Source organism: Carcharhinus amblyrhynchos, chromosome 1, assembly GCF_965287045.1.
Source record: "Carcharhinus amblyrhynchos chromosome 1, sCarAmb.v2.hapA, whole genome shotgun sequence".
NCBI classification, from domain to species: domain Eukaryota; kingdom Metazoa; phylum Chordata; class Chondrichthyes; order Carcharhiniformes; family Carcharhinidae; genus Carcharhinus; species Carcharhinus amblyrhynchos.
In genome coordinates this window covers 77273134-77297577 of record NC_137324.1, presented here as the reverse complement: position 1 = coordinate 77297577, position 24444 = coordinate 77273134, and the positions used below count along the sequence as shown (strand labels likewise).

Below are 24444 nucleotides of genomic sequence, written 5' to 3'. Positions count from 1 at the left end.
TTGAAGATCCCTGTCCCTCCCACCCCACAGGCATCAGCGACCACACCCCTCCCTTCATTGAGGGGATGTTTCCCCATTTCCATCCCCAGCAAAGATTGCCAACATCAGGCATTGGAGCCCTCTCAGTGGGTCCCCCTTCATGACCTTCTTCATGCCACCCTCTTTTGATGAACCTCCCCTTCATGCTGCTCCACTTGATGACCTCCCTTCATGCTCACCTTCATGAGGCCCTTCCTGCTTCTCCATTCAATGAAACCCCCTTCATGATCCCCCCTCATGCCTCACACTCCTCATGCCCCATCCCCTCAAGCTTTCCCCCTTGACACTGCCCCAGTAGACACCACCATCCATGTCCCTGACCACTGGGGTGTCAATGCCTTCCTTCCCCATGTGGCCATCATGCGTGGTCTCACTTTGTGGAATTCAGTGGTGTTTCTTGCTGTGCCCAAGAGTTGGAAAACCCTGGGAGCAGGGCGAATCCAGCTTCAATTGGAATCTGCATATTTAAAAATGCTATCCTGGTTCTCACCCAGCAAGGGCAGAAACCAGATTATGTCCTGGAGTAGTGGCCAAACTGCTCATCCACAATGCTCCAACCCCACTCCACTCTAATGTGATCTGCACCAGGCTCGATACAGTTGGAGAATCGAGGCCCACTCTTCCAAAATTCAGGACCCATATCTTTATTTTCTATGAAAGTTCAGGCAACGTTGTTTCAATCATTAATTGCAACTGTTTTGTGTAGAAGTTACAGAAGGAATAAAAATCTAATTTTCACAGGGGTGAAGGCTCTTTACTTCCCTTCTTTCCTGAAGGTATGTCTCTTATTACCCAACAACTGCTTGAGCTCTCTGAATTCATGTATGAATTCAGACATGAATGTTGACAACCTGTTGGGTAATGAAACCCGTTACAGCTGGGTCTAAGATCTTTTTCTCCACAACCTATAGCTATCCACATGCATTTTTCCACAAAGGGTCCTGGAATATAATTTGCAACAGGGCAGCTCTACAATCTGTCTCTCATATCTTGATTCTGTCAGTAGTAAATTTCATCGGCCACAGGTGAGGAGTTTAAAGCCTGTACCAGTCACCTGATCTGAGACTCCAGTGCAGTACTAAATGGGAGCTGCATTTCCAGAGGGTCAATTCAACAGAAGAAAATGAAGCTCAGGCCCAGTTTGCTTTGGTTTAATATTTATCTAGCTGAAAACATACTTATTCTTCAGCATTATATTGTAATTGAAAGGATTGGCGACTACCATTTAGTATATAATGAATTACAACGGCTTATTTACAAGCAGATAAACATACAGAGTACATTCACTATGTTAACACTTCTATTTCTAGGATCTACTCTGGTTGCTAAATCCTGCGCTCTGAACATGATCCCTGTGCTCATTCCCCAGGGGAAACAATGTCATGGGACAATCTGGGGCCAACATCCAAAGGAACAGAACTGCAATTGTTGAAAATTCGATTATCCAGGCTTTATTTCTCCACACAATCTTTGAAAAATAAAGAATCCCAATGCTAATTCAAATTTGTTGATAATCCATGCTCTATAAAAATAAACTAGGAACCACTAACATAACTATTAATAACTATTAAAAATATTTCTACTTGTTTCAATCTTGGTTTTACTCTGAAGAGGCAACAATATAAGAAATGTTTTGAAATGCTCCAGACTGTAAAGAATTATTGAGGTGACCCTCAGGCGCTAATTCTAATAAACATTCTTGACCTGGAATATGCTTTGAAATAATCCGATCACAATTGGAGATAATTGAGCATTGATTACAAACAAGATATAGGGGCCACCGCTCATAGAATAATAAAATCTTATTAAAGGGTTACAGTAAATGCACTGATAAGGTATTATTTAAAACTCCAGTCTTTTTGTCACAGGATGGAATTAGAAGCCATTCAGTTGGAAGATGCACACGTCCATAATGTATATAAACAAACAGCACCATACTTCACTGAGCTCCGAAGCAAGGCATGGCCTACTGTCCGACAATTCCTCATGGACCAAGAACCAGGCAGTCTCATTGCTGATGTTGGTAAGAGGTTATAATAAAGCTACCACTTACCAATTAGTAAGTGGGATTTGTCTAAGTATTGTTTCATTGTCTTATTTTACTTATTTTGTTGCTGTGAAACAAGCAGAATTGATAACTGTAACTTCCTCCTTCAATGGGATGGATTTAAGAATGGCGAGGGATCAGTGCCTGTCACCCGAGAGTCAGGCCTAACCACTGACTCTTGAATTCCCACTGTTACTTAACACTCTCATGATTGGCTGTGGGTGGGACTTCCATTTGCCCTTGGAAGGAAGTCCTGCCTATGAGAGATGTTGACCGATCTTCAACCCGAACAGACACAGCACTGAAATGGCCAGAAGTGGATGGGGTGGTTCTGAGGTAGGGGTGATCTAGGCATTGTGGTTAGGCAAGGGGACGGGGTCCCCAGTGCTCCAATGTCCTTGGAGGGGAAGGTGCCCCAACTCTGAAATGACCTTCAGAGTGAGATGTTCCTACCCCCCAAAACCACCTTCCCAACTGAAAAGGGGAAAAATTTAAATGCCACTTTCCCACTCCACCTGCACCCACTTCTGTCAGCCTAAAAATTGAGGCTGGGCAGGAAAGGCCATTAAGTGACCAGTAAAGGGCCTTAATAGGTGAATGGGTAGGTTTCCTGACCAAGCGTGAAATTGCATCTGGGTTTGAGTGAGTGGGTTCCTGCAAGATTTCCGTCTATTCAACTTTACACCCCTTCACCCCCCCACCTCAGAACCACATTGAGGGAGCATAAAATTCCCCCTGTCCCCACCTCCCTCTCACCTACTCTCCTGAAGACAATGACTCACACTTAACATGGACCTGATGCACTGTTCCATATCTCTTCTGAATGTTTGGATTCATACTGGTAGTAAGAACAATGATGTTGGAATATTGGTCAACAATTAAATGAGGGCACAAGATCACAGAGATGAGCTCAATGCTGTTCTTACTTAGCTTCTGCACTTGGGATCTTTGGATAATGATTAAAAACATGTCTGATTTCTGTCTTACTGAGACCAGGGATACAGTGAGCAATTGTAGCATCTACTGCTTTCTTATCTGATATCAGTTAAGAATGAGGATTACTGTCTAGTTGCTAGGTTATATGCTGCCAATTTTAACTAAATAATTTCACAACTGCAAACTGTTACTGCTCAACATCACTGGGGAAACTATTCAGTCAAATCTTGAACAGAAAGAACAAATCAGATGTGATCAGTCTTTAGAAACATCAAGAAGAATTGATTTAGTGAAGGGATCCCCTTTGGCTGATTCTTGGAAATGCTGCCATTCGACACCAATTAGCAGAAGTAAATGTTTATATAACTCGGGAACAAGCAGAAGTAAATGAAAATCACTAAGAATCAAAAAATACTACAGATCTCAAGATTTCAGCAAAGCTGGTGAGCATTTTATTACTTTCGCTTTTGAAAACTAGTTTATTTTAATAGGTCACAATATGTTTTTACTAATGTTACTGAGGAAATACTCTGTCATCTAGCATTTGGTTTCAAATTTAACAATTTTACGAGCAGTAGGCTGTCTATAGTGGCATCATCATCCACGGCCAGAATGGAAATGATTGAGTGAACACCCCTATCAATCACATTGGAGACCGTACCTCTGTCGTGAACTGTGATTGATTTGATGGACATTTTCTATGTAACTATCCTCCACTCACTGCATTTTGTGTGAAAACTTATCATACTGCAACAGAAGATAATGCTGCAGTTTCAATCATGAGTTCTGTGCTGTAGTTCATGGAAGCTTCTGTGTGGACAGTAGTGAATTGTTCAAACAGGCTCCATCTGTTGAGTAAGTAGACTTTTGTATGCTTGTTACGAATTTTTATCTGAGTCCTGCTCTGTCTCTAACTCATTGGCTGATGCAGGGCTGTCAATAAATATGCTGCCTCAACTATTTTCCCAAAAATATACTTAATTCATATAAATTGTAAAGATACATTACATAACAGTTCAAATTTGTCATTACATAGAATGAAATACAGGTCAGGGAACATAGCCTCAAAATCAGGGGGAGCAGATTTAGGGCTGAGTTGAGGAGGAACTTCACCCAAAGGGTTGTGAATCTGTGGAATTCCCTGCCTAGTGAAGCAGTTGAAGCTACCTCGTTGAATGTTTTTAAGGCAAAAATACATAGATTTTTGAACAGTAAAGGAATTAAAGGTTATGATGAGTGAATAGATAAGTGGAGCTGAATCCACGAAGAGATCAGCCATGATCTTATTAAATGGTGGAGCAGGCTCTAGGGGCCAGATGGTCTACTCCTATTCTTAGTTCTTACGGTCTTACAATAAAGTACATGAGCTGCCTCACTAGGATTGCTATTACAAATTTACATTGTGCCCTTTCTGGTGCATATTGCCCAAGTGTTTTATATCAGTTCCAGCCCTTTGGTTTACTTTAGCAAAAATGCCTTAAATAGTGGTTATTTTCTATTGAACCTTTGCAGCAGCTCCCCCAAGCTTCAGTATGAAATCCTGGTTCTTGGAATGAGGCAGTTTGACAGCTTTGCTAAAACGGATTCAATCCAATAATTTGTTTATTCTTTCATGGGATGTGGGCATTACTTGCAAGGCTAGCATTTGTTGCAGATCCATGATTGTCCTTGAACTGCTAGGCCACTTTTGAGGGCATTTGAGAGTCAACTACACTGTTGTGGATTGGAAGTCACATGTACCATAAGCATAGACACGGGTCAAGGGAGGTGTAGGAAAAATGCATTGTTAAGATGGCGGCGCAGGCTCGTTGGGCTGAAGGGCCTGTTTCCCATGCTGTGTTGTTCTTTGTTCTTTGTAGGCCAGACCAGGTAAGGATGGCAGAGTTCCTTCCTTAAAAGAGCAGTGAACCAGTTGGGTTTTTATGACTAACAATGATAGTTTTATGATTACCATTACTGAAACTAGCTTAATTGACAATTTAATTGAATTTAAGTTCCACCACCAGCTGCCATGGTTGGATGTGAACCCATGTCCCCAGGTCATGAGCCTGGGTCTCTGGATTACTAACACAATGATAGTAGGACCTGTTCGGGCGGGATGGGGTTGGTCTGAACCATGCTGGGACCAGAGTGCTGGCGAATCGAGTAAAGAGGACTGTAGACAGGGCTTTAAACTAATTGGGGGGAGGAGGGTGCGAGGGTAGGTGACATTACGGGGTCGAAAGTTAAGGAGAGCGTACAGGTAAGGGTAGAGGCCAAGGATGTCCCAATAATAGAGGGAGTAGGGGGCGTGAGTATGGTTGGTGGCGTTACAGCAAATAGGGTCCAGGTGAAGGCTGGGATGAAGGCACTTTATCTGAATGCACGAAGCATTCGGAATAAAGTGGATGAGCTGGTGGCGCAGATCGGCAGAAATGGATATGATCTGGTGGCCATTACAGAGACGTGGCTGCAAGGTGACAGGGACTGGGAGCTGAATGTCTGGGGTAGGTGGTGGGACTGGAGGGTCTTAATGACATTACTGTTACTAGAGAGGCGGTGCTCGACAGACTGAAGGGGCTGATTGTGGACAAGTTGCCAGGACCGGATGGAATGCATCCGAGGGTTCTGAAAGAAATGGTGGAGGTGATAGTGGATGCCTTGGTGGTTATTTTCCAGACGTTGCTGGATTCCGGGGAAGTGCCGGAAGATTGGAAAACGGCTAATGTTACGCCGTTGTTTAAGAAGGGTGCCAGGCAAAAGGCGGGGAATTATAGGCCGGTTAGTTTAACGTCTGTTATAGGTAAAATGTTAGAATCCGTCATCAAGGAGGAAATAGCGAGGCATCTTGAGGGGAATTGCTTGATAGAGCAGACGCAGCACGGTTTCGTTAAAGGGAAGTCGTGTCTGACAAATTTACTGGAGTTCTATGAGGATGTGTCTAGGGCGGTGGATAGAGGAGAGCCGGTGGTTGTGGTCTTTCTTGATTTTCAGAAGGCGTTTGACAAAGTACCTCACAAGAGGTTATTGCAGAAGGTCAGGGGACATGGAGTTGGGGGTAGGGTGTTAGCGTGGATAGGGGATTGGTTGTCAAATAGGAGGCAGAGAGTGGGGGTCAATGGGTGCTATTCGGATTGACGGATGCTGACTAGTGGAGTGCCCCAGGGGTCGGTGCTGGGGCCTCAGCTATTTACCATTTATATAGATGATCTGGAAGAGGGAACCGAGTGTATGGTGTCGAAATTTGCTGATGACACCAAGATTGGTGGAACGGCAAATTGTGCGGAGGGTGTGGAGAGTTTACAGAAGGATCTAGATAGACTGGGCGAATGGGCCAGGAACTGGCAAATGGAATTTAATGTTGGCAAGTGCGAGGTGGTCCACTTTGGTAGGAATAATGGTAGGAAGGATTATTACTTACGTGGCGAAAAACTGCAGCATGCGACGGTGCAGAGGGACCTCGGGGTCCTTGTGCATGAGTCACCAAAACCCAGCTTGCAGGTGCAGCAGGTGGTCAGGAAGGCTAATGGGATGCTGGCCTTCATAGCGAGGGGGATTGAATATAAAAGTAGGGAGGTCTTGCTGCAGCTGTATAGGGCATTGGTGAGGCTGCAGCTGGAGTACTGTGTGCAGTTTTGGGCGCCGTACTTACGCAAGGATATTTTGGCCTTGCAGGGAGTGCAGAGGAGGTTTACTAGGCTGATGCCGGAGTTGAGGGGGTTGAGCTATGAGGAGAGGCTGAATAAACTAGGCTTGTACTCGTTAGAGTTTAGAAGAATGAGGGGAGATCTCATTGAGACGTATAAGATGATGAATGGGATGGATAGGATAGAGGTGGAGAGACTCTTCCCGCTCAGAAAGGATAGTAGGACTAGGGGGCACAGCCTCAAGATAAAGGGGGGGGGGCGGTTTAGAACGGAGTTGAGGAGGAACTTCTTCACTCAAAGGGTGGTGAATCTCTGGAATTCTCTGCCCGTTGAAGTGGTGGAGGCTACCTCGCTAAATATTTTTAAGATGCGGGTTGATGGGTTTTTGATAAGCGAGGGGATTAAGGGTTATGGGGAGAGGGCGGGAATGTGGAACTGAGCCACAACAGATCAGCCATGATCTTATTGAATGGCGGGGCAGGCTCGAAGGGCTAGATGGCCTACTCCTGCTCCTATTTCTTATGTTACATAAGAACATAAGAACATAAGAAATAGGAGCAGGAGTACGCCATCCAGCCCTTCGAGCCTGCCCCGCCATTCAATAAGATCATGGCTGATCTGTCGCTGCTCAGTTCCACTTTCCCGCTTTCTCCCCATAACCCTTAATCCCCTCTCTTATCAAAAACCCATCAACCCGCGTCTTAAAAATATTTAGCGAGGCAGCCTCCACCACTTCAACGGGCAGAGAATTCCAGAGATTCACCACCCTTTGAGTGAAGAAGTTCCTCCTCAACTCCGTTCTAAACCGCCCCCCTTTTATCTTGAGGCTGTGCCCCCTAGTCCTACTGTCTTTTTTGAGCGGGAAGAGTCTCTCCACCTCTATCCTATCCATCCCATTCATCATCTTATAAGTCTCAATGAGATCTCCCCTCATTCTTCTAAACTCTAACGAGTACAAGCCCAGTTTATTCAGCCTCTCCTCATAGCTCAACCCCCTCAACTCCGGTATCAGCCTAGTAAACCTCCTCTGCACTCCCTCCAAGGCCAAAATATCTTTGCGCAGGTGCGGTGCCCAAAACTGCACACAGTACTCCAGCTGCGGCCTCACCAATGCCCTGTACAGCTGCAGCAAGACCTCCCTACTTTTATATTCAATCCCCCTCGCTATGAAGGCCAGCATCCCATTCGCCTTCCTGACCACCTGCTGCACCTGCAAGCTGGGTTTTTGCGACTCATGCACAAGGACCCCGAGGTCCCTCTGCACCGTCGCATGCTGCAGTTTTTCGCCACGTAAGTAATAGTCCTTCCTACCATTATTCCTACCAAAGTGGACCACCTCACACTTGCCAACATTAAATTCCATTTGCCATTTCCTGGCCCATTCGCCCAGCCTATCTAGATCCTTCTGCAGACTCTCCACACCCTCCGCACAATTTGCCGTTCCCCCTATCTTGGTGTCATCAGCAAATTTCGACACCCTACACTCGGTTCCCTCCACCAGATCATCTATATAAATGGTAAAAAGCTGAGGCCCCAGCACCGACCCCTGGGGCACTCCACTAGTCACCATCCGCCAATCCGAATAGCACCCGTTGACCCCCACTCTCTGCCTCCTATTTGACAACCAATCCTCTATCCACGCTAATGCCCTACCCCCAACTCCATGTCCCTCAACCTTCTGCAATAACCTCTTGTGAGGTACTTTGTCAAACGCCTTCTGAAAATCTAGAAAGACCACAACCACCGGCTCTCCTCTATCCACCGCCCTAGACACCTCCTCATAGAACTCCAGTAAATTTGTCAGACACAACTTCCCTTTAATGAAACCGTGCTGCGTCTGCTCTATCAAGCAATTCCCTTCAAGATGCCTCGCAATTTCCTCCTTAATGACAGATTCTAACATTTTACCCACCACAGACGTTAAACTAACCGGCCTATAATTCCCCGCCTTTTGCCTGGCACCCTTCTTAAACAACGGCGTAACATTAGCCGTTTTCCAATCATCCGGCACTTCCCCGGAATCCAGCGACGTCTGGAAAATAACCACCAAGGCATCCACTATCACCTCCGCCATTTCTTTCAGAACCCTCGGATGCATTCCATCCGGTCCTGGGGACTTGTCCACAATCAGCCCCTCCAGTCTGTCGAGCACCGCCTCTCTAGTAACAGTAATGTCATTAAGACCCTCCAGTCCTACCACCTTTCCATCGCTAACACCCGGCAAATTATTCACGTCCTCCTCCGTGAAGACAGAAACAAAAAAGTTATTCAATACCTTAGCCATATCCTCATCCCCTACTATTAGGTCCCCTTTCTCATCCTCTAAAGGACCAACATTCACCCTAGCCAGCCTCTTCCTTTTTATATATTTATAAAAACTCTTGCTATCCTTTTTTATATTAAGCGCTAGCCCAGCTTCATAGTTTCTCCTACCCTTCTTTATCAACTTCTTTGTCAATCTTTGTTGACATTTAAACCTCTCCCAATCCTCATCTCGCCCACTACTCTTAGCTACTCTAAATTCCTCCGCTTTTAATTTAACACTTTCCTTCACCTCCTTCGTTATCCACGGCTTATTACCTCTCTTCCTACTATCCTTTTTGACCATCGGAATAAATTTCCGCTGAGCACCAAGAAAGATCTCCTTAAAGATCCTCCACTGCTCCTCAGCAGACCCTCCCTCCAACGCGCTCCCCCAGTCCACATTTGCCAATTCTTCTCTCATCCTAACATGTTCTTATATTCTTATCACTACACCACCAACTCACCCTATAAATATATCATAAGTGTGAGAACCTTCCCTTCTTCATCAGTTCTAAAGCCATGCATTGACCTTCTTAAATTTCCTGTCTTCACCTTGCCTGGTGTGAAACATATGGGAACAATTTGAAGTTTTCCACCCTTCAGGTTTTTAAAAGTTTGATTATTAACATGTTAAATTGCCCCTTCACTGTATGTAATTGGTTCCAGCATGGACCATGACATTTCATTGCTCTTTCTCACATTCTCACTATTTTCAGTTGTTCTTCATGCTGACAGAGATAGCAAATTATTTGGAACGTCCAGTCATGACTATTCAAATACCTGAAAGTAGACTCCTCCACTATCTTTGCTCCTATTGGAGATTAGAAATAGGAGAGGAGAGGTCACCCTGTTGGGAGTCTTTTATAGACCTCCTAAAAGTTCTAGAGAGGTTGAGGAAAGGATTGCGGAGTCAATCCTGGTTAGGAGTGAAAGTAATAGGGTAATTGTTATGGGGGACTTTAACTTTACGAATATTGATTGGAATTGCTATAGTTCTAGCTCGTTAGAGGGGTCAGTGTTTGTACAAAGCGTGCAGGAAGGTTTTTTGACTCAGTATGTAGATAGGCCAACTAGAGGTGAGGCTATATTGGATTTGGTGCTGGGAAATGAGCCAGACCAGGTGCTAGACTTGGAAGTTGGTGTGCACTTTGGTGATAGTGACCATAATTCGGTTACGTTCACCTTAGTGATGGGAAGGGATAGGCATGAACCTCGGGTCAGTAGTTTTAGCTGGGGTAAGGGTAATTATGAGGCTATTAGGAGTGAATTAGGAAGCATAGATTGGACTAGGAGGTTACAGGGACTGGGAACGTCCGAAATGTGGAGTTTTTTCAAGGAGCAGCTACTGCGAGTCCTTGATAGGTATGTCCCTGTCAGGCATGGAGGAATTGGTAGATCTAGGGAACCGTGGTGCACTAAAAGAGTTGAGTCGATGGTTAAAAAGAAAAAGGAGGCTTATGTTCGGATGAGATTTGAGGGCTCAGGTAGTGCACTAGAAAGCTTTAGATTGGCTAGGAGGGAGTTGAAGAGGGAGTTAAGAAGGGCTAAAAGAGGACATGAGAAGATCTTGGCTGATAGGATTAAGGAGAATCCTAAGGCATTCTATAGGTATGTCAGGAACAGAAGGTTGGTCAGGGCAAGATTAGGGCCAGTTACAGACAGCAGAGGGAAGTTGTGTGTGGAACTGGAGGAGATTGGGGAAGCATTGAACCAATATTTCTCTTCGGTGTTCACACAGGGGGACATGAATATAGCTGAGGAGGACACTGGGTTGCAGGGGTGTAAAATAGACAGTATTACGGTTGATAAGGGGGATGTGCTGGATATTCTTGAGGGGCTGAAAATAGATAAGTCCCCTGGTCCGGATGGGATCTACCCTAGGATTCTCTGGGAGGCTAGAGAGGTGATTGCAGAGCCTCTGGCTCTGATCTTCAGGTCGTCATTGGTCTCTGGTGTAGTCCCGGAGGATTGGAGGATAGCGAATGTTGTCCCATTAAGAAGGGGAACAGAGACTTTGCCGGGAATTGTAGACCGGTGAGTCTTACTTCTGTTGTGGGCAAGGTTTTAGAAAAAATTATTAGGGATAGGATTTATAGTTAGTTGGAGTGTAATGAATTGATTAGAAATAGTCAGCATGGTTTTGTAGCGGGTATGTCGTGCCTTACTAACCTTATTGAGTTTTTTGAGAAGGTGACCAAAGAGGTGGATGGGGGCAAGGCAGTTGACGTGTTATATATGGATTTTAGTAAGGCGTTCGATAAGGTTCACCATGGTAGGCTTCTGCAGAAAATGCAGATGTATGGGATTGTGGGTAATCTAAGAAGTTGGATCAGGAATTGGCTATCAGATAGGAGACAGAGGGTGGTGGTTGATGGTAAATATTCATCATGGAGTTCGGTTACGAGTGGTGTGCCTCAGGGATCTGTTTTGGGGCCACTGCTGTTTGTAATCTTTATTAATGATCTGGATGAGGGTATAGTTGGGTGGATTAGTAAATTTGCTGATGACACCAAAGTCGGAGGTGTGGTAGATTGTGAGGAAGGGTGTCATAGTCTGCAGGGAGACTTAGATAGGTTGCAGAGCTGGGCCGAGAGGTGGCGGATGGAATTTAATGCGGAGAAGTGTGAGGTAATTCACTTTGGTAGGAGCAACAGATGTGTCGAGTATAGGGCTAACGGGAGGACTTTGAATAGTGTGGATGAACAGAGGGATCTAGGTGTATGTGTACATAGATCCCTGAAAGTTGGGAATCAAGTAGATAAGGTTGTTAAGAAGGCGTACGGTGTCTTGGCGTTTATTGGTAGGGGGATTGAATTCAGGAGTCGCAGCGTCATGTTGCAACTGTACACTACTCTGGTGCGGCCGCACTTGGAGTACTGTGTGCAGTTCTGGTCCCCACATTACAAGAAGGATGTGGAGGCTTTGGAGAGGGTGCAGAGGAGGTTTACTAGGATGTTGCCTGGTATGGTGGGGAGGTCCTATGAGGAGAGACTGAGGGATTTAGGGTTGTTTTCGTTGGAAAGAAGGCGGCTAAGAGGGGATCTTATTGAAACATATAAGATGATTAGAGGTTTAGATAGGGTGGATAGTGATAGCCTTTTTCCTCGGATGGAGAAAGCTAGCACGAGGGGGCATGGCTTTAAATTAAGGGGGGGTAGCTACAGGACGGATGTCAGGGGTAGGTTCTTTACCCAGCGGGTGGTGAGGGATTGGAATGCCCTGCCTGCTGCAGTTGTAAATGCGCCTAGTTTGGGGGCGTTTAAGAGATCTGTGGATAGGCTTATGGACGAAAAGGGATTGGTATAGGCTAGTGGGTCATTGTTTTTGTAACTGGTCGGCGCAACATCGTGGGCCGAAGGGCCTGTTCTGCGCTGTAATGTTCTATGTTCTATGTTCTACGTTCTATTCTTGTAATCTACATGCCTGCACTCTCCACTGGAGATTCCCTTACTGATGCCACACTAATGTTCAGCATCACATAATTGCAGAATTGTTAAGGTGCAGAAGGAGACCATTTGGCCAGTCATATCTGAACAGGCCTATACAAGTTCAGCACAACCTCCTCGCTCTTGTACTCTACGCCACTATTAATAAAGCCTGTTCTCTCCCCCTATCCTGCAACTTCAATGACTTCTGCACATATACACCTTAGACCCTTTGTTCTTGCACCCACTTTAGAGTTGTATCCTTTATTTTATACTGTCTCTCCATGTTCTTCTCACCTCACACTTCTCCGCATTTGACCTTCATTTGCCGACCATCTGCCCACTTCACCAACTTGTCTATATAGCTTTGAAATTCTACACTGTCCTCCTCACAGTTTACAATACTTCCAAGTTTTGTATCGTCCACAAATTTTGGAATTGTCCCCTAAACACCAAGATCTAGGTCATTAGTATGTATCAGGAAAAGAAAGGGTCCCAATATCAATCCCTGGAGAACACCACCACAAATCTCCTTGCAGGCTGAAAAATATTCACTAACCATTACACTTTGCCCCTATTATTCAGCCAATTTTGCATCCATGTTACTACTGTCCCTTTTATTCCATAAGCTATAACTTTTCTCACAAGTATGTTGTACAGCATTGTATCAAATGACTTTTAGAAGTCCAAGTACACCACATTAACAGCATTACCATCATCAATCCCCTCTATTACCTTTTCAAAAAACTCTAACAAGTTAATTAAATACAATTTTCCCTTTAGAAATCTGTGCTGGCTTTACTTAATCAATCCATATTTTTCCATGTGGTCAGTTGTCCCAAATAATTATTCTTAGAAATCTGTCCACCATTGATGAGGAGCTGGCTGGTCTGGAATTGCTAGGCCTTTCTTTACATCTTTTTTTGAAGGACATAACATTTGCAATTTTCCAGTCCTCTGGCATCTCTCCTGAGTCTAGAGAAAACTGGAAGATTCTGGCCAGTGCAACTGCAATTTTCATCCTCATGCCCCTCGTTATCCTTGGATGCATCTCATCCAGTCCCAGTACCTTGCCGATGTTTAAGCACTGAAAGTTTATTCAATATTTCCTCCTTATCTGTTGTGAACCCTTCTGGTGATAGAGTTTCCTGCTCTATCACCATGGCCTGGGTAGAATCTGCTTCCTTGGTAAAGACAATTTAATACCTCAGCCATGCCTCTGTCTTTGTGTATAAATCCACTTGTTGATCCATAATTGACCTAACTCCTTGTTTTACCACTCTATTACTATTTATGTGCCTCTAGGAGACTTTGGGATTCCCTTTTATGTTGCTTGCCAGTCTGTTCTCATAATCCCTTTTCAATTCCCTTATTTGCTTCTTCACCTCTGCTCTGAATCTTCAGTGTTCAGCTTTGTTCTCCATTGTATTTTCTACCAGATACCTATTATTATCACACTTTATCTTCTTTATCTTGCTTTCTATCTCATTTTTCATTCAGGATGCTCTGGATTTGTTTGCTAAACTTTTTCCCTTTTGAGGGATATACTTTGACTGTACCTGAATCATCCTTTTGTGAAGGTAGCCCATTGTTTTGCTACAGATTTTCCTGCCAACCTTTCGTTCCAGTCTATCTAGCTGAGCTCCATTCTTGTCCCATTGAAATTGGCTTTCTCCTAGTTAATTATTCTTACTCCAGATTGCTTATTGTTCTTTTTTACTGTCATTCTAATACTTATGATATAATGATCACTATCGCCTAAATGTTTCCCCACTGATACTTGATCTACTTGGCCCATTTCATTTCCAAGAACCAAGTCTAGCAGCTTTTTTATGACTGCTGTAGAAATTTTCCTAAACACAATCTAGGAACTCTTGCCCCTCTTTGTCCTTTACGTTACTGCTGTCCCACTCTATATTTGGGTAATTAAAGTCCTCCATTATATCTACCCCATAATGATTAGACATCTCTGTAATTTCCCTGCAGATTTGTTCCTTTACGTACTTCCCACTAAGTGATAGTCTGTAGACTACACTGAATAATTGTACCCTTTTTGTTCCTTAGCTCTAGCCAAATTGATTCTGTCCTTGAACCTTTTGGGACATCCTCTTTCCCCAGTACCGCAATGCTTTCCTTAATCAATACTGCCACTCCTCCTCCATTTCTTCCTGCCCTATCTTTTCAGAAGACTTTGCACCCAGGAATATTTAACACCCAGTCCTGCCCTTCCTTGAGCCAGGTCTCTGTTATAGTCACAACATCATAATTTCGCATGTCAATCTATGGTTGTAATTACCAATCTTATTTACTATACTCCATGCACTCACATACACACAATTATAACCCTGATTGAGACTTCATTACTTTCTCCCTTACTTCTATGTCACTTATTAAGTTACTATTCTCTATTCTGGTGCTATCTGTCTCAATATTTTGTGCACTTTGGTATTACTCTCGAATAGTCTATCCTTGTTCCCACACCCTTGCTGAGTTAGTTAAAAGCCCAGCAAGACTTGCAAATGCCCCTTGGGGAACTCATTCCCACGTCTGTTCAGATGCAAACCATCTGGCTTGTACAGGGGCAATCTCCCAGGACCTCAGAAATCCAAACCCTTCCTCCTGTACTATCTTTCCATCCATGCATTCATCTGCCTTATCCTCCAATTTCCGTACTCACTAGTACATGGTGCTGGGAATAATACAGACATTATTACTTTTGCAGCTAGTCCCTATTGTCCATTTCCAATTAAGGCAGCCTGCAGTAAAATGTTCCCCAGACTCTTTCAACATATTATGAAAAACGGCAGCAATAAAATTTCAATATTCTGATGAAGTAACTTTTCATTATCATGTAAAAATAACTTCTTTGTGAGAAAATGCACAGACAGAAAATCATGTTTGTTTGATATTTTTCAAAAATGCAGTCCCTGCCACTACATTCGATGTTGGGTGCATTGGACTGTGGCATAATTCTCCCTTTCCATTTCGACCTAATTCCTCAAGTGTCTTTGTAAGAAGCGTTGGATTGGTATTAATATTGGTCTTTCTCTGTTGCAGGTTGTGGGATTGGAAAATATCTTAGTGTAAACAGCCAGGTTTATAAACTTGGCAGCGATTATTGCAGCCCCTTGGTGGAGATTGCCAAAAGGCATGGACATGAAGTCATGGTGTGTGACAACCTGATTCTCCCCTACAGGGATCAGTGTTTTAATGCTGTCATTTCGATTGGAGGTAAGAGAAGAGATCACATGATCACATGCTAAAAGGTAGAGCAAATTACTTAAATCATGCATTCTGTATATCGGCATGATGTTCTGATTATTTCTGCAACCAGGATTTGGGGTCATAGTGAGATGAAATTTTCTCTGTACACTAATTGTAGTAAAACTTTAAATTCTTCATTGTAAGGCAGCCCTGATTTTGTTATAGTTTATGCATGGAGGAAGGGCCTGCTGCCATCCCCTGAGCCGTGCTGAAGGTCTGATAGATAGAATTGGAAGTGAGCTACCTATCCAACTGCCTTCATGTTTTTATTGGTGTCCTGGACTATTAGCATGGTCTGATTGTTACCTCTTTTGCAGTGCCTTCTGCTATGAAATGGAAGCAGAAGCAACTTTAGATCAGGCCTCTGATCTCAGAGCTTCTCTGGTTGCTACTGAGGTATAAGAATGAGAGGCCCCCAAGCCAAAGCACCTATTGGGTGCCTGAAAATAAAGTACAAACTATTTGTAGTCTCTTCATCTTGCTTCTGAGTTCTTTTTGATCATCTGACCTGTGTTGGGGGGGGGGGGTGCCCTTAACACAAGATCCAGTCTTAACTTCATGGGACACCATTGACATCAGAGCCTGCGTGCCAGTTGCAGTTGAAGGTCCTCCTTTGCTGATTTAGGCAAGCAGCAAAACTGCTGTGTAAAAGTTAAAATGTCAATGACTTATTAAAATTGGATTCCCCCTCACGTGCGACTACTCCCACCCCCACCCCCATGCCTGACATCAACTACCCAAGGAAGTAGGTGAGATCCTAAATGAATAGTTTGCATCAGTATTCACAAAGGAGAGGGATACCTTGAATAGTAGTATCTCAGGGAAATATGTAGCTCCGTTAAAACAAATCAAAATTACAAGGGAGAAAGTCTTAGGTGTTTTAGGAAGCAGTATGGTAGACAAATCCCCAGGGCCAGATGGCATCTCATGAGGGAGTATTGAGATGAAAATGCTGAGCCTCTAAAAGAAATCTTTGTTTCTTCACTGGACACAGGTGAGGTCCCGGAGGATTGGAGGATAGCAAATGTGGTCCCATTATTTAAGAAAGGTAGCAAGGATAACCCAGGTAATTATAGGCCAGTGAGCTTGATGTCTGTGGTAGGGAAATTGTTGGAGAAGATTCTTAGAGATAGAATCTATACACATTTAGAACAGAATAGTCTCATTAGCAATAGACAACATAGTTTTGTACGAGGGAGGTCATGCCTCATAAATTTGGTTGCGTTTTTTGAGGATGTAACAAAAATGATTGACAAGGGAAGGGCCGTGGATGTCGTCTACATGGATTTTAGTAAAGCGTTTGATAAAGTCCCTTATGGCAGGCTGATGCAAAGGGTTAAATCACACGGGATCAAGGGTGAACTAGCTAGATGGATTCAGAACTGAGCCATAGAAAACCGAGGGTAGCAGTGGAGGGTCTGTGACTAGTGGTGTTCCGCAGGGCTCTGTACTGGGACCTATACATATAAATGATTTGGAAGAAGATGTAGCTGGCCTGATTAGTAAGTTTGTGGATGACACAAAGATTGCTAGAGTTGCGGATAGTGATGAACATTGTCAGAGAATACAGCAGGATATAGATAGGCTGGGTGGAGAAATGGCAGATGGAATTTAATCCAGATAAATGCGAAGTGATGCATTTTGGTAGATCTAATGCAGGGGGGAGCTGTACAATAAATGGCAGACCCATCAGGAGTATAGACACACAGAGGGATCTGGGTATGCAAGTCCACAGATCCTTAAAGGTAGCAAAACAGGTGGAAAAGGTGGTGAAGAAGGCTTATGGCATGCTTGCCTTTATTGGACAGGGTATAAAATATAAAAGTTGGCATATGATGTAGCAGTTATATAGAATGTTGGGTAGGCCACATTTGGAATACTGTGTTTTGGTCGCCACATTACCAGAAGGATGTGGAGGCTTTGGAGAGAGTGCAGAAAAGGTTTACCAGGATGTTGCCTGGTTTGGAGGATCTTAGCTATGAGGTGAGATTGAGTAAACTAGGGTTGTTCTCCTTGGAAAGATGGAGGTTAAGGGGTGACCTGATAGAAGTTTATAAAATTATGAAGGGCACAGATAGAGTGAACAGTTGGAAGCTTTCTCCCAAGTCAGAAATGACAAACACAAGGGGTCACAAGTTCAAGATGGGGGGGGGCAAGGTTCAATACAGATATGCGGGGGACGTATTTTACACCAAGGGTGGTGGGGTCCTGGAATGCCTTGAACTACCAAGCAAAGTGGTTGAGGCAGACATGCGAGGATTATTTAAGACTTAACTAAATAGCCACATGAACAGACTGGGAATAGAGGGGTACAAATGGATGGTCTGGTTAGGAACATATGATTGGTGCAGGCTTGGAGGGCTGAAAGGCCTGTTCCTGTGCTGTATTGTTCTTTGTTCTTTGACACTTTTCCTCTGTGCCCTGTTAGAAAATCGAATATTCCCCAGGCACAGCGGAGAGTTGTATCACTGTGGAAATTATCATCTAGTATGTAAGATGTTGTAGAATTCTTTTGCACAGGCGAATACCAACTAGATTCCCAGAAGAGTTGTATGACAATCAGAAATACATCATGAACATAAAACTCTTATAAATGTTTTATCTTAGGCACATGCTTTACATAATTTAAGATGCATTGAATTCATACAATATATGTCTAAAATTATATCATGACATGATTGAATTATTCTTACTTAGACTCATATTTTAAACCTGAAGAGAGTGAATTTTGTTTTCAAATTAAAAGAAAAATCTTATTGTTACTGGAGTTGTGTTTAATATGAGTGAGAGTTGTATCTTGTATTTTGGATTAAAATTGATCAAAACAATAACTCTTCAGGTTTATTTCAAATAAAATGTAATCTGATTCAATGTGAGTTCCAATGTAGTTCTCTCATTGGTAAAGGAGTGCAGGGGCACATATTTTGGGATCAGGGCTGCTAATTTTCTTTTTTATTATAATCACCAAAGACAGGTGAAGTCATTTGGCAGTGAGAAGGATAATTTTTACTAGATGTACAACAATTGTCATTGTCAAGAGGTGGGATAAGGTTTTGGGTCAATCTATAATTCAATCTCTGCTTTTACATCATAGATGAAATAAATAAAGTGAATGCTAAAATATACAGCAGAATATCAACAACACAAAAAAAAACAAATAGGCCAACATATTAGGTAGGGACCTTCGAGGAAATTTTCCTCTTTGTGTCTGGTGAAACTGGGGCAAAGACCCTCTCTTTCCACAACCATGTCCCAAGATTTCAGAAAATGCATGTAATTAGGCCTGTGTCTGGATTAGCCTCATTACGAAATAACATTAGTATTATGAGTCAGAAAAGGCTTCTTGCCTGATTATACCATTTATCTGCCTGTAGGGGACCCAGGTGGAGAGTCAGTGAATAATGGGCCTTTTAAGACCATACGATCGTAAGATATAGGAGTAGAATTCGGCCATTCGGCCCAACAAGTCTGCTCTGCTATTCAATCATGGCTGATATGATTCTCATCCCCATTCTCCTGCCTTCTCCCCATAATCCTTGATCCCCTTATTGGTCAAGAACCTATCCATCTGTGTCTTAAAGACACTCAATGACCTGGCCTCCTCAGCCCTCTTGGCAATGAGTTCCACAGATTCACCACCAATGGCTGAATAAATTCCTCCTCATCGCAGTTTTAAAAGAGCATCCCTTCACTCTGAGGTTGTGGCCTCGAGTTCTAGTCTCTCTAAGTAATGGAAACATCCTCTCCACGTCCACTCTATCTAGGCCTCTCAGCATTCTGTAAGTTTCAATTAGGTCCACCCTCATTCTTCTAACCTCTATCGTATACACTCAGACTCCTCAACCGCTCCTCATATGGGATCATTCCTGGGATCATTCTTGAGAACCTCCTCTGAACCCTGTCCAAGGCCAGCACATCTTCCTTAGGTATGAGGCCCAAACAGCTCACAATATTCTAAATCAGGTGTGACCACAGCCTTATACAGTCTCAGCAGTACATCCCTGCTCTTGTATTCCAGCCCTCCAAAATGAACGCTAACATTAACTGCCAACTGAACTTGCATGTTAACCTTAAGAGAGTCCTGAACCATGACTTTCAAATCCCATTCAGATTTCTAAAGCTTTTCGCCATTTAGAAAATAGTCCACACTTCTATTCTTCCTACCAAAGTGCATAACCTCACAACTTCTCCACGCTGTATTCCATCTGCCACTTCTTTTCCCACTCTCCTAGTGTGTCCAGGTCATTCTGCAGCCTTCCCACTTACTCAACACTACCTATTCTCTACATATCTTTGTATCATCCGCAAATTTAGCAACAATGCCCTCAGTTCCATCTTCTAGATCATTAATGTATATAGTGAAAAATTGTGGTCCCAACACTGACCGCTATGGAACACCACTTTAGGAGGACTCACACAGATCATAAGACTTTCTAGGTTCCCTGGAGCAGCCCATAGGCACATGAATACAAGGATCAGCCATGATTTTAGGAATTCCTCTCATTCTTCATTGATCTCCATATTTTGCCTTTTTCTCTGATTGCTACACTGCAGTAACACTAAAAAAAATCTGAATGTTAGTTTCTGCATTGTATAGGGAAGGAGGAAGGGAGAAAATTGTGGGTCCCCTAGCAGAAATACATGCATCACCACAGCCACAAGTGAAGTACCTAAAGATTGGAGGGTGGCAAATGTTGTGTCTTTGTTTAAAAAGGGCTTCAGGAAAAAGCCTAGAAACTACAGGCCAGTGAGTCTCACATCTGTGGGAGCAAGTTATTAGAAGGTATTCTGAGTGATAGGATCTACAGGCATATAGAGTGGCAAGGACTGATTAGGGACAATCAGCATGGCTTTGTAAGTGGAAATTTGATTGAGTTTTTTGAAGGATTAAGAAGGTAGATGGCAGTGCAGTTGATGTTGTCTACATGGACTTTAACAAGGCCTTTGACAAGGCGTTGATAGGTGGCATGATAGGTGGTTGCATAAGATTAAATCTCACAGAATCCAGGATGGGGTAGCCAAATGGATATAAAATTGGCTTGATAATAGTAGATAGAGTGTGGCTGTAGAGGGTTGTTTTTCAAACTGGAGGCCTGTACCAGCAGTGTGCCTCAGGGATCGGTGCTGGGTCAGGAGACTCAGTAGACATTAGAAGACAATGCATAATGCAGAAAACAGTGGAGCCTCTCACTAAATTAAAATCTACTTTCACAGCTCCAACATGTCTAAAGCTGAGTTCAAGGCACCTATGAGGGGAATGAGAATATAAGGTTTATTTGACATCCAGATAACAGACTGCCTCATGTCACGACAAGGGCTTAGTGGAAGGAGGCAGCTGCAGAATTAACAATTATCTCATAAGCCCAAAGCAATACAATAGAATCAAAGAGCCATTGAGGTTTACAACATGGAAATAGGCCCTTCAGCCCAACTTGTTCATGCCACCTTTTTTTGTGACCAAGCCAGTTCCAATCACCTGCATTTGACCCATATCCTCTTGTAGTCATCTTACCTATGTAGCTTTCTAAACTCTTTTTAAAAGACAAAATTGTACCTGCCTCTATGACTACCTCTAGCATCTTGCTCTAGACACTCACCACCCTCTGAACAAAGAGATCTGGCGATACAGGCTCATAGCTCCTTGAAAGTGGAGTCACAGGTGGACAGAGTGCTGAAGAAGGCATTTGGCATGCTTGGTTTCATTGGTCAGAGCATTGAATACAGGAGTTGGAGCATCTTGTTGAAGTTGTACAAGACATTGGTAAGGCCACACTTGGAATACTGTATACAGTTCTGGTCACCCTATTATGGAAAGGATATTATTAAACTAGAAAGAGTGCCCTATTATGGAAACAGTCACCCTATTATGGAAAGGATATTAGTAAACTAGAAAGAGCATGGAAAAGACTTACTAGGATGCTACCGGGACTTGATGGTTTGAGCCAAAAGGAGAGGCTGGATAGACTGGAACTTTTTTCTTTGGAGCATAGGAAGCTTATGGGTGATCTTATAGAGGTCTATCAGATAATGAGGGGCATAGATCAGCTAGTCAACGTCTTTTCTCAAAGGTAGGGGAGTCTAAAACTAGAGGGCATAAGTTTAAGGTGAGAGGGTAGAGATACAAAAGGGTCCAGAGGGACAAATGTTTCATAGGATGGTGAGTCTCTAGAACAAGCTGCCAGAGGTAGTAATAGAGGCGGGTACAATTTTGTCTTTTAAAAAGCATTTAGGAAGTTACATGGGTTAGACGGCGATAGAGGGATATGGGTCAAATGCAGGCAACTGGGACTAGCTTAGTCATTTAAAAAAGGGCAACATGGACAAGTGGGGCTGAAGGACCTATTTTCATACTGTAAATCTCTGTGATTCTATGACTCTATTGTATTATTGATTTTGGGCTTATGAGATAATTGTTAATTCTGCAGCTGTCTCCTTCCACTAAGCCCTCGTCGTGACATGAGTTAGTCTATTATTTGGATGCCAAATAAATCTAATATTCTCATTCCCATCAAAGGTACCTTGAACGCAGCTGTAGACATGTTGGAGCTGTGACAATAGATTTCAATGTAGTGAAAAGCTCTACTGCTTTCTGCATTAAGCATTGTCAGCTATTGTCCACTGAGTCTCCTGTCAGCCAATCTGATATTCATGTTACCTTTGTTTTTGTTTCAAACCTACATTACTGACCAAATTATTAAGTCTGAATCCCTGTTTGAGGTGACTACTGGTGAAAACACCCTGTTTCTCACTTTGTTCTCCAATATTTCCCCCAAATTCAGGTTACAGATGAACAACTTTATATTTCAAAGCTTAACCTGAAAGGGAGGTGGAGCAAATTCATTTGTAATTTTCTAATGGGAGTTGGTTATATATATTAAAAAAAAGAAAAACGCAGAGCTATGGGGAAAGATTGGAGAAGTGGACCAATTGGGCACCCAGTACCATATGGCCTTTTTCTTTGCTTTATGATTCAATAATATGCTTATGTGAAAATTTAGTTCCTGGATCTATTGTATTAGAGGTACAAAGTGTACAAAGTACAAAATACTCACATCTGTCTCAGTTCCTGCATATCTTGCTTTTCAATGGTCAGTGGTCATGAAAGCAGAGAATCACAAAGCACAAAAGCAGGCCATTTGGCTTAACGTGTTTGAGATGGCTCTTTGAAGAGCTATCCAGTTTGTCCCATTTCCTTTCTCCACTGCCCTGGAAATGTTCTCCAATAATGATAATCATGATAAATGAACTCTGTCATTTCTTATTGTAGTGATTCATCATTTCTCAACGAAAGACAGACGTATCCGAGCAATAAGAGAAATGACAAGGACTTTGCATCGTGGAGGACAAATGATGATATATGTCTGGGCGATGGAGCAAAAATACCGTCGCTTTGAGAAACAGGACATCTTTGTTCCTTGGAACCGATCCTTGTGTTCTAGACCATCATCAGAGTCTGGCCAAAGCAACAACAAACCCATAGTTGCAAGTACAATCAAAGCACAAGATAAAGACCAAATGAAAACATCTTCAAGTGAAGTCAGTGCAACATTGTCTCTCCGGCAGGATCAGCGCACAATACTTTCATACAGAACCAACAATCATACCTTGTTAGAGAACTGCTGCTCCAGGATGTCCAAAGATCAGGAGTACCGATTTTACAAGAATCTGGGAAAATCGCTTTGCTCGTGGTTCTTTTCCAGATCACTTGATGAGACTGCGATGCAGACACACATCGATCACCTTAAATCAATGAGGGATTCTCCAGAGCTAATGAACACATGGAGAAACAATACCGATGGCATGCAGCAAGTGAGGAAATTGAGGATATCTTCTCGGCACTGCAGTTTGGACGGAGATTGTGCAACATTAGTAAAGGGAGACAGTTTTGAAGATGATGAAGTATTTGCTGAAAATCCAAAGCATGAAGAAGCACAGTGGTTAGAGACTAGAAGCACTCTGAAAGAAAAACAAGGAAAACATCAAAGTGAATGTGACAGGCATGGGGACCTAAATCCTGATCAGGATAACTCCATAGAAGACAGGCAGAAAAATGAAGAAGCACAGAAATTTGAGGGAAGTGTAGCTCAGGCTTTTAGAAGGACTTCCACAACAGAATCAGCAGTCTCTGTGATTGATGGTATCAGAGCTGTGGCTATGGATGATAAGCAGGAGGAAATTGCAGATGCTACAGAATTCATGAGATATTATCATGTCTTCAGGGAAGGGGAATTGGCTCAGCTAATTGAAGAGAATGTACAGGAGCTTCACATCATCAGCTCCTGCTATGATCATGGCAATTGGTGTATTATAGCAGAAAAAGAATGATTATGCAGAGATTATAAACTAATATATACATTTTAATGTAGAATCAAAGGTAACAGCTTTTTAAGCAATTAAATTTTAAGTTTCATGTTGCACAAAACTGTTTGCAACTACAATTATGTCTGTGATAAGCACAATATTGAATACAGTAATGCTAATAATCTATTACACATCCCAAGTATTGTGCATTTGAATTTTACAAATATAATCAGACAGCATTTCCAGCATAAATTCTCATTGGTGCCACTAGAATTGAAGCAAAGGGAAGAGGTCATGTGGTAGTAGGAGTTAAAATTACCATTTCTATTTTGGTTGTTGGAAGATTGTTAGGAGCAAAGTATTATAATACTGTAAGAAGGACACTAAAAACTACCACCTCAACAGGAGATTTTGCGCAGCAGTCATGCTATATTGATCCTGGTCCCAAGAAGCACATGGGAGCTACATCCCTCCTACGCTGTGTAAATGCAACCTGCCTAAG

At 42.9% G+C, this 24444-nt stretch overlaps 1 protein-coding gene across 1 annotated transcript; it reads left to right on the top strand.

Moving 5' to 3' along the window:
* Positions 1 to 1908: 1908 nt before the first annotated feature.
* Positions 1909 to 23966, top strand: LOC145349655 (putative tRNA methyltransferase 9B). Its single transcript, XM_080198179.1, has 3 exons — positions 1909 to 2062; positions 15435 to 15608; positions 22909 to 23966. Exons 1-3 carry the CDS (start codon positions 1909 to 1911, stop codon positions 23964 to 23966), a joined length of 1386 nt encoding a protein of 461 aa, XP_080054305.1.
* Positions 23967 to 24444: the final 478 nt, after the last annotated feature.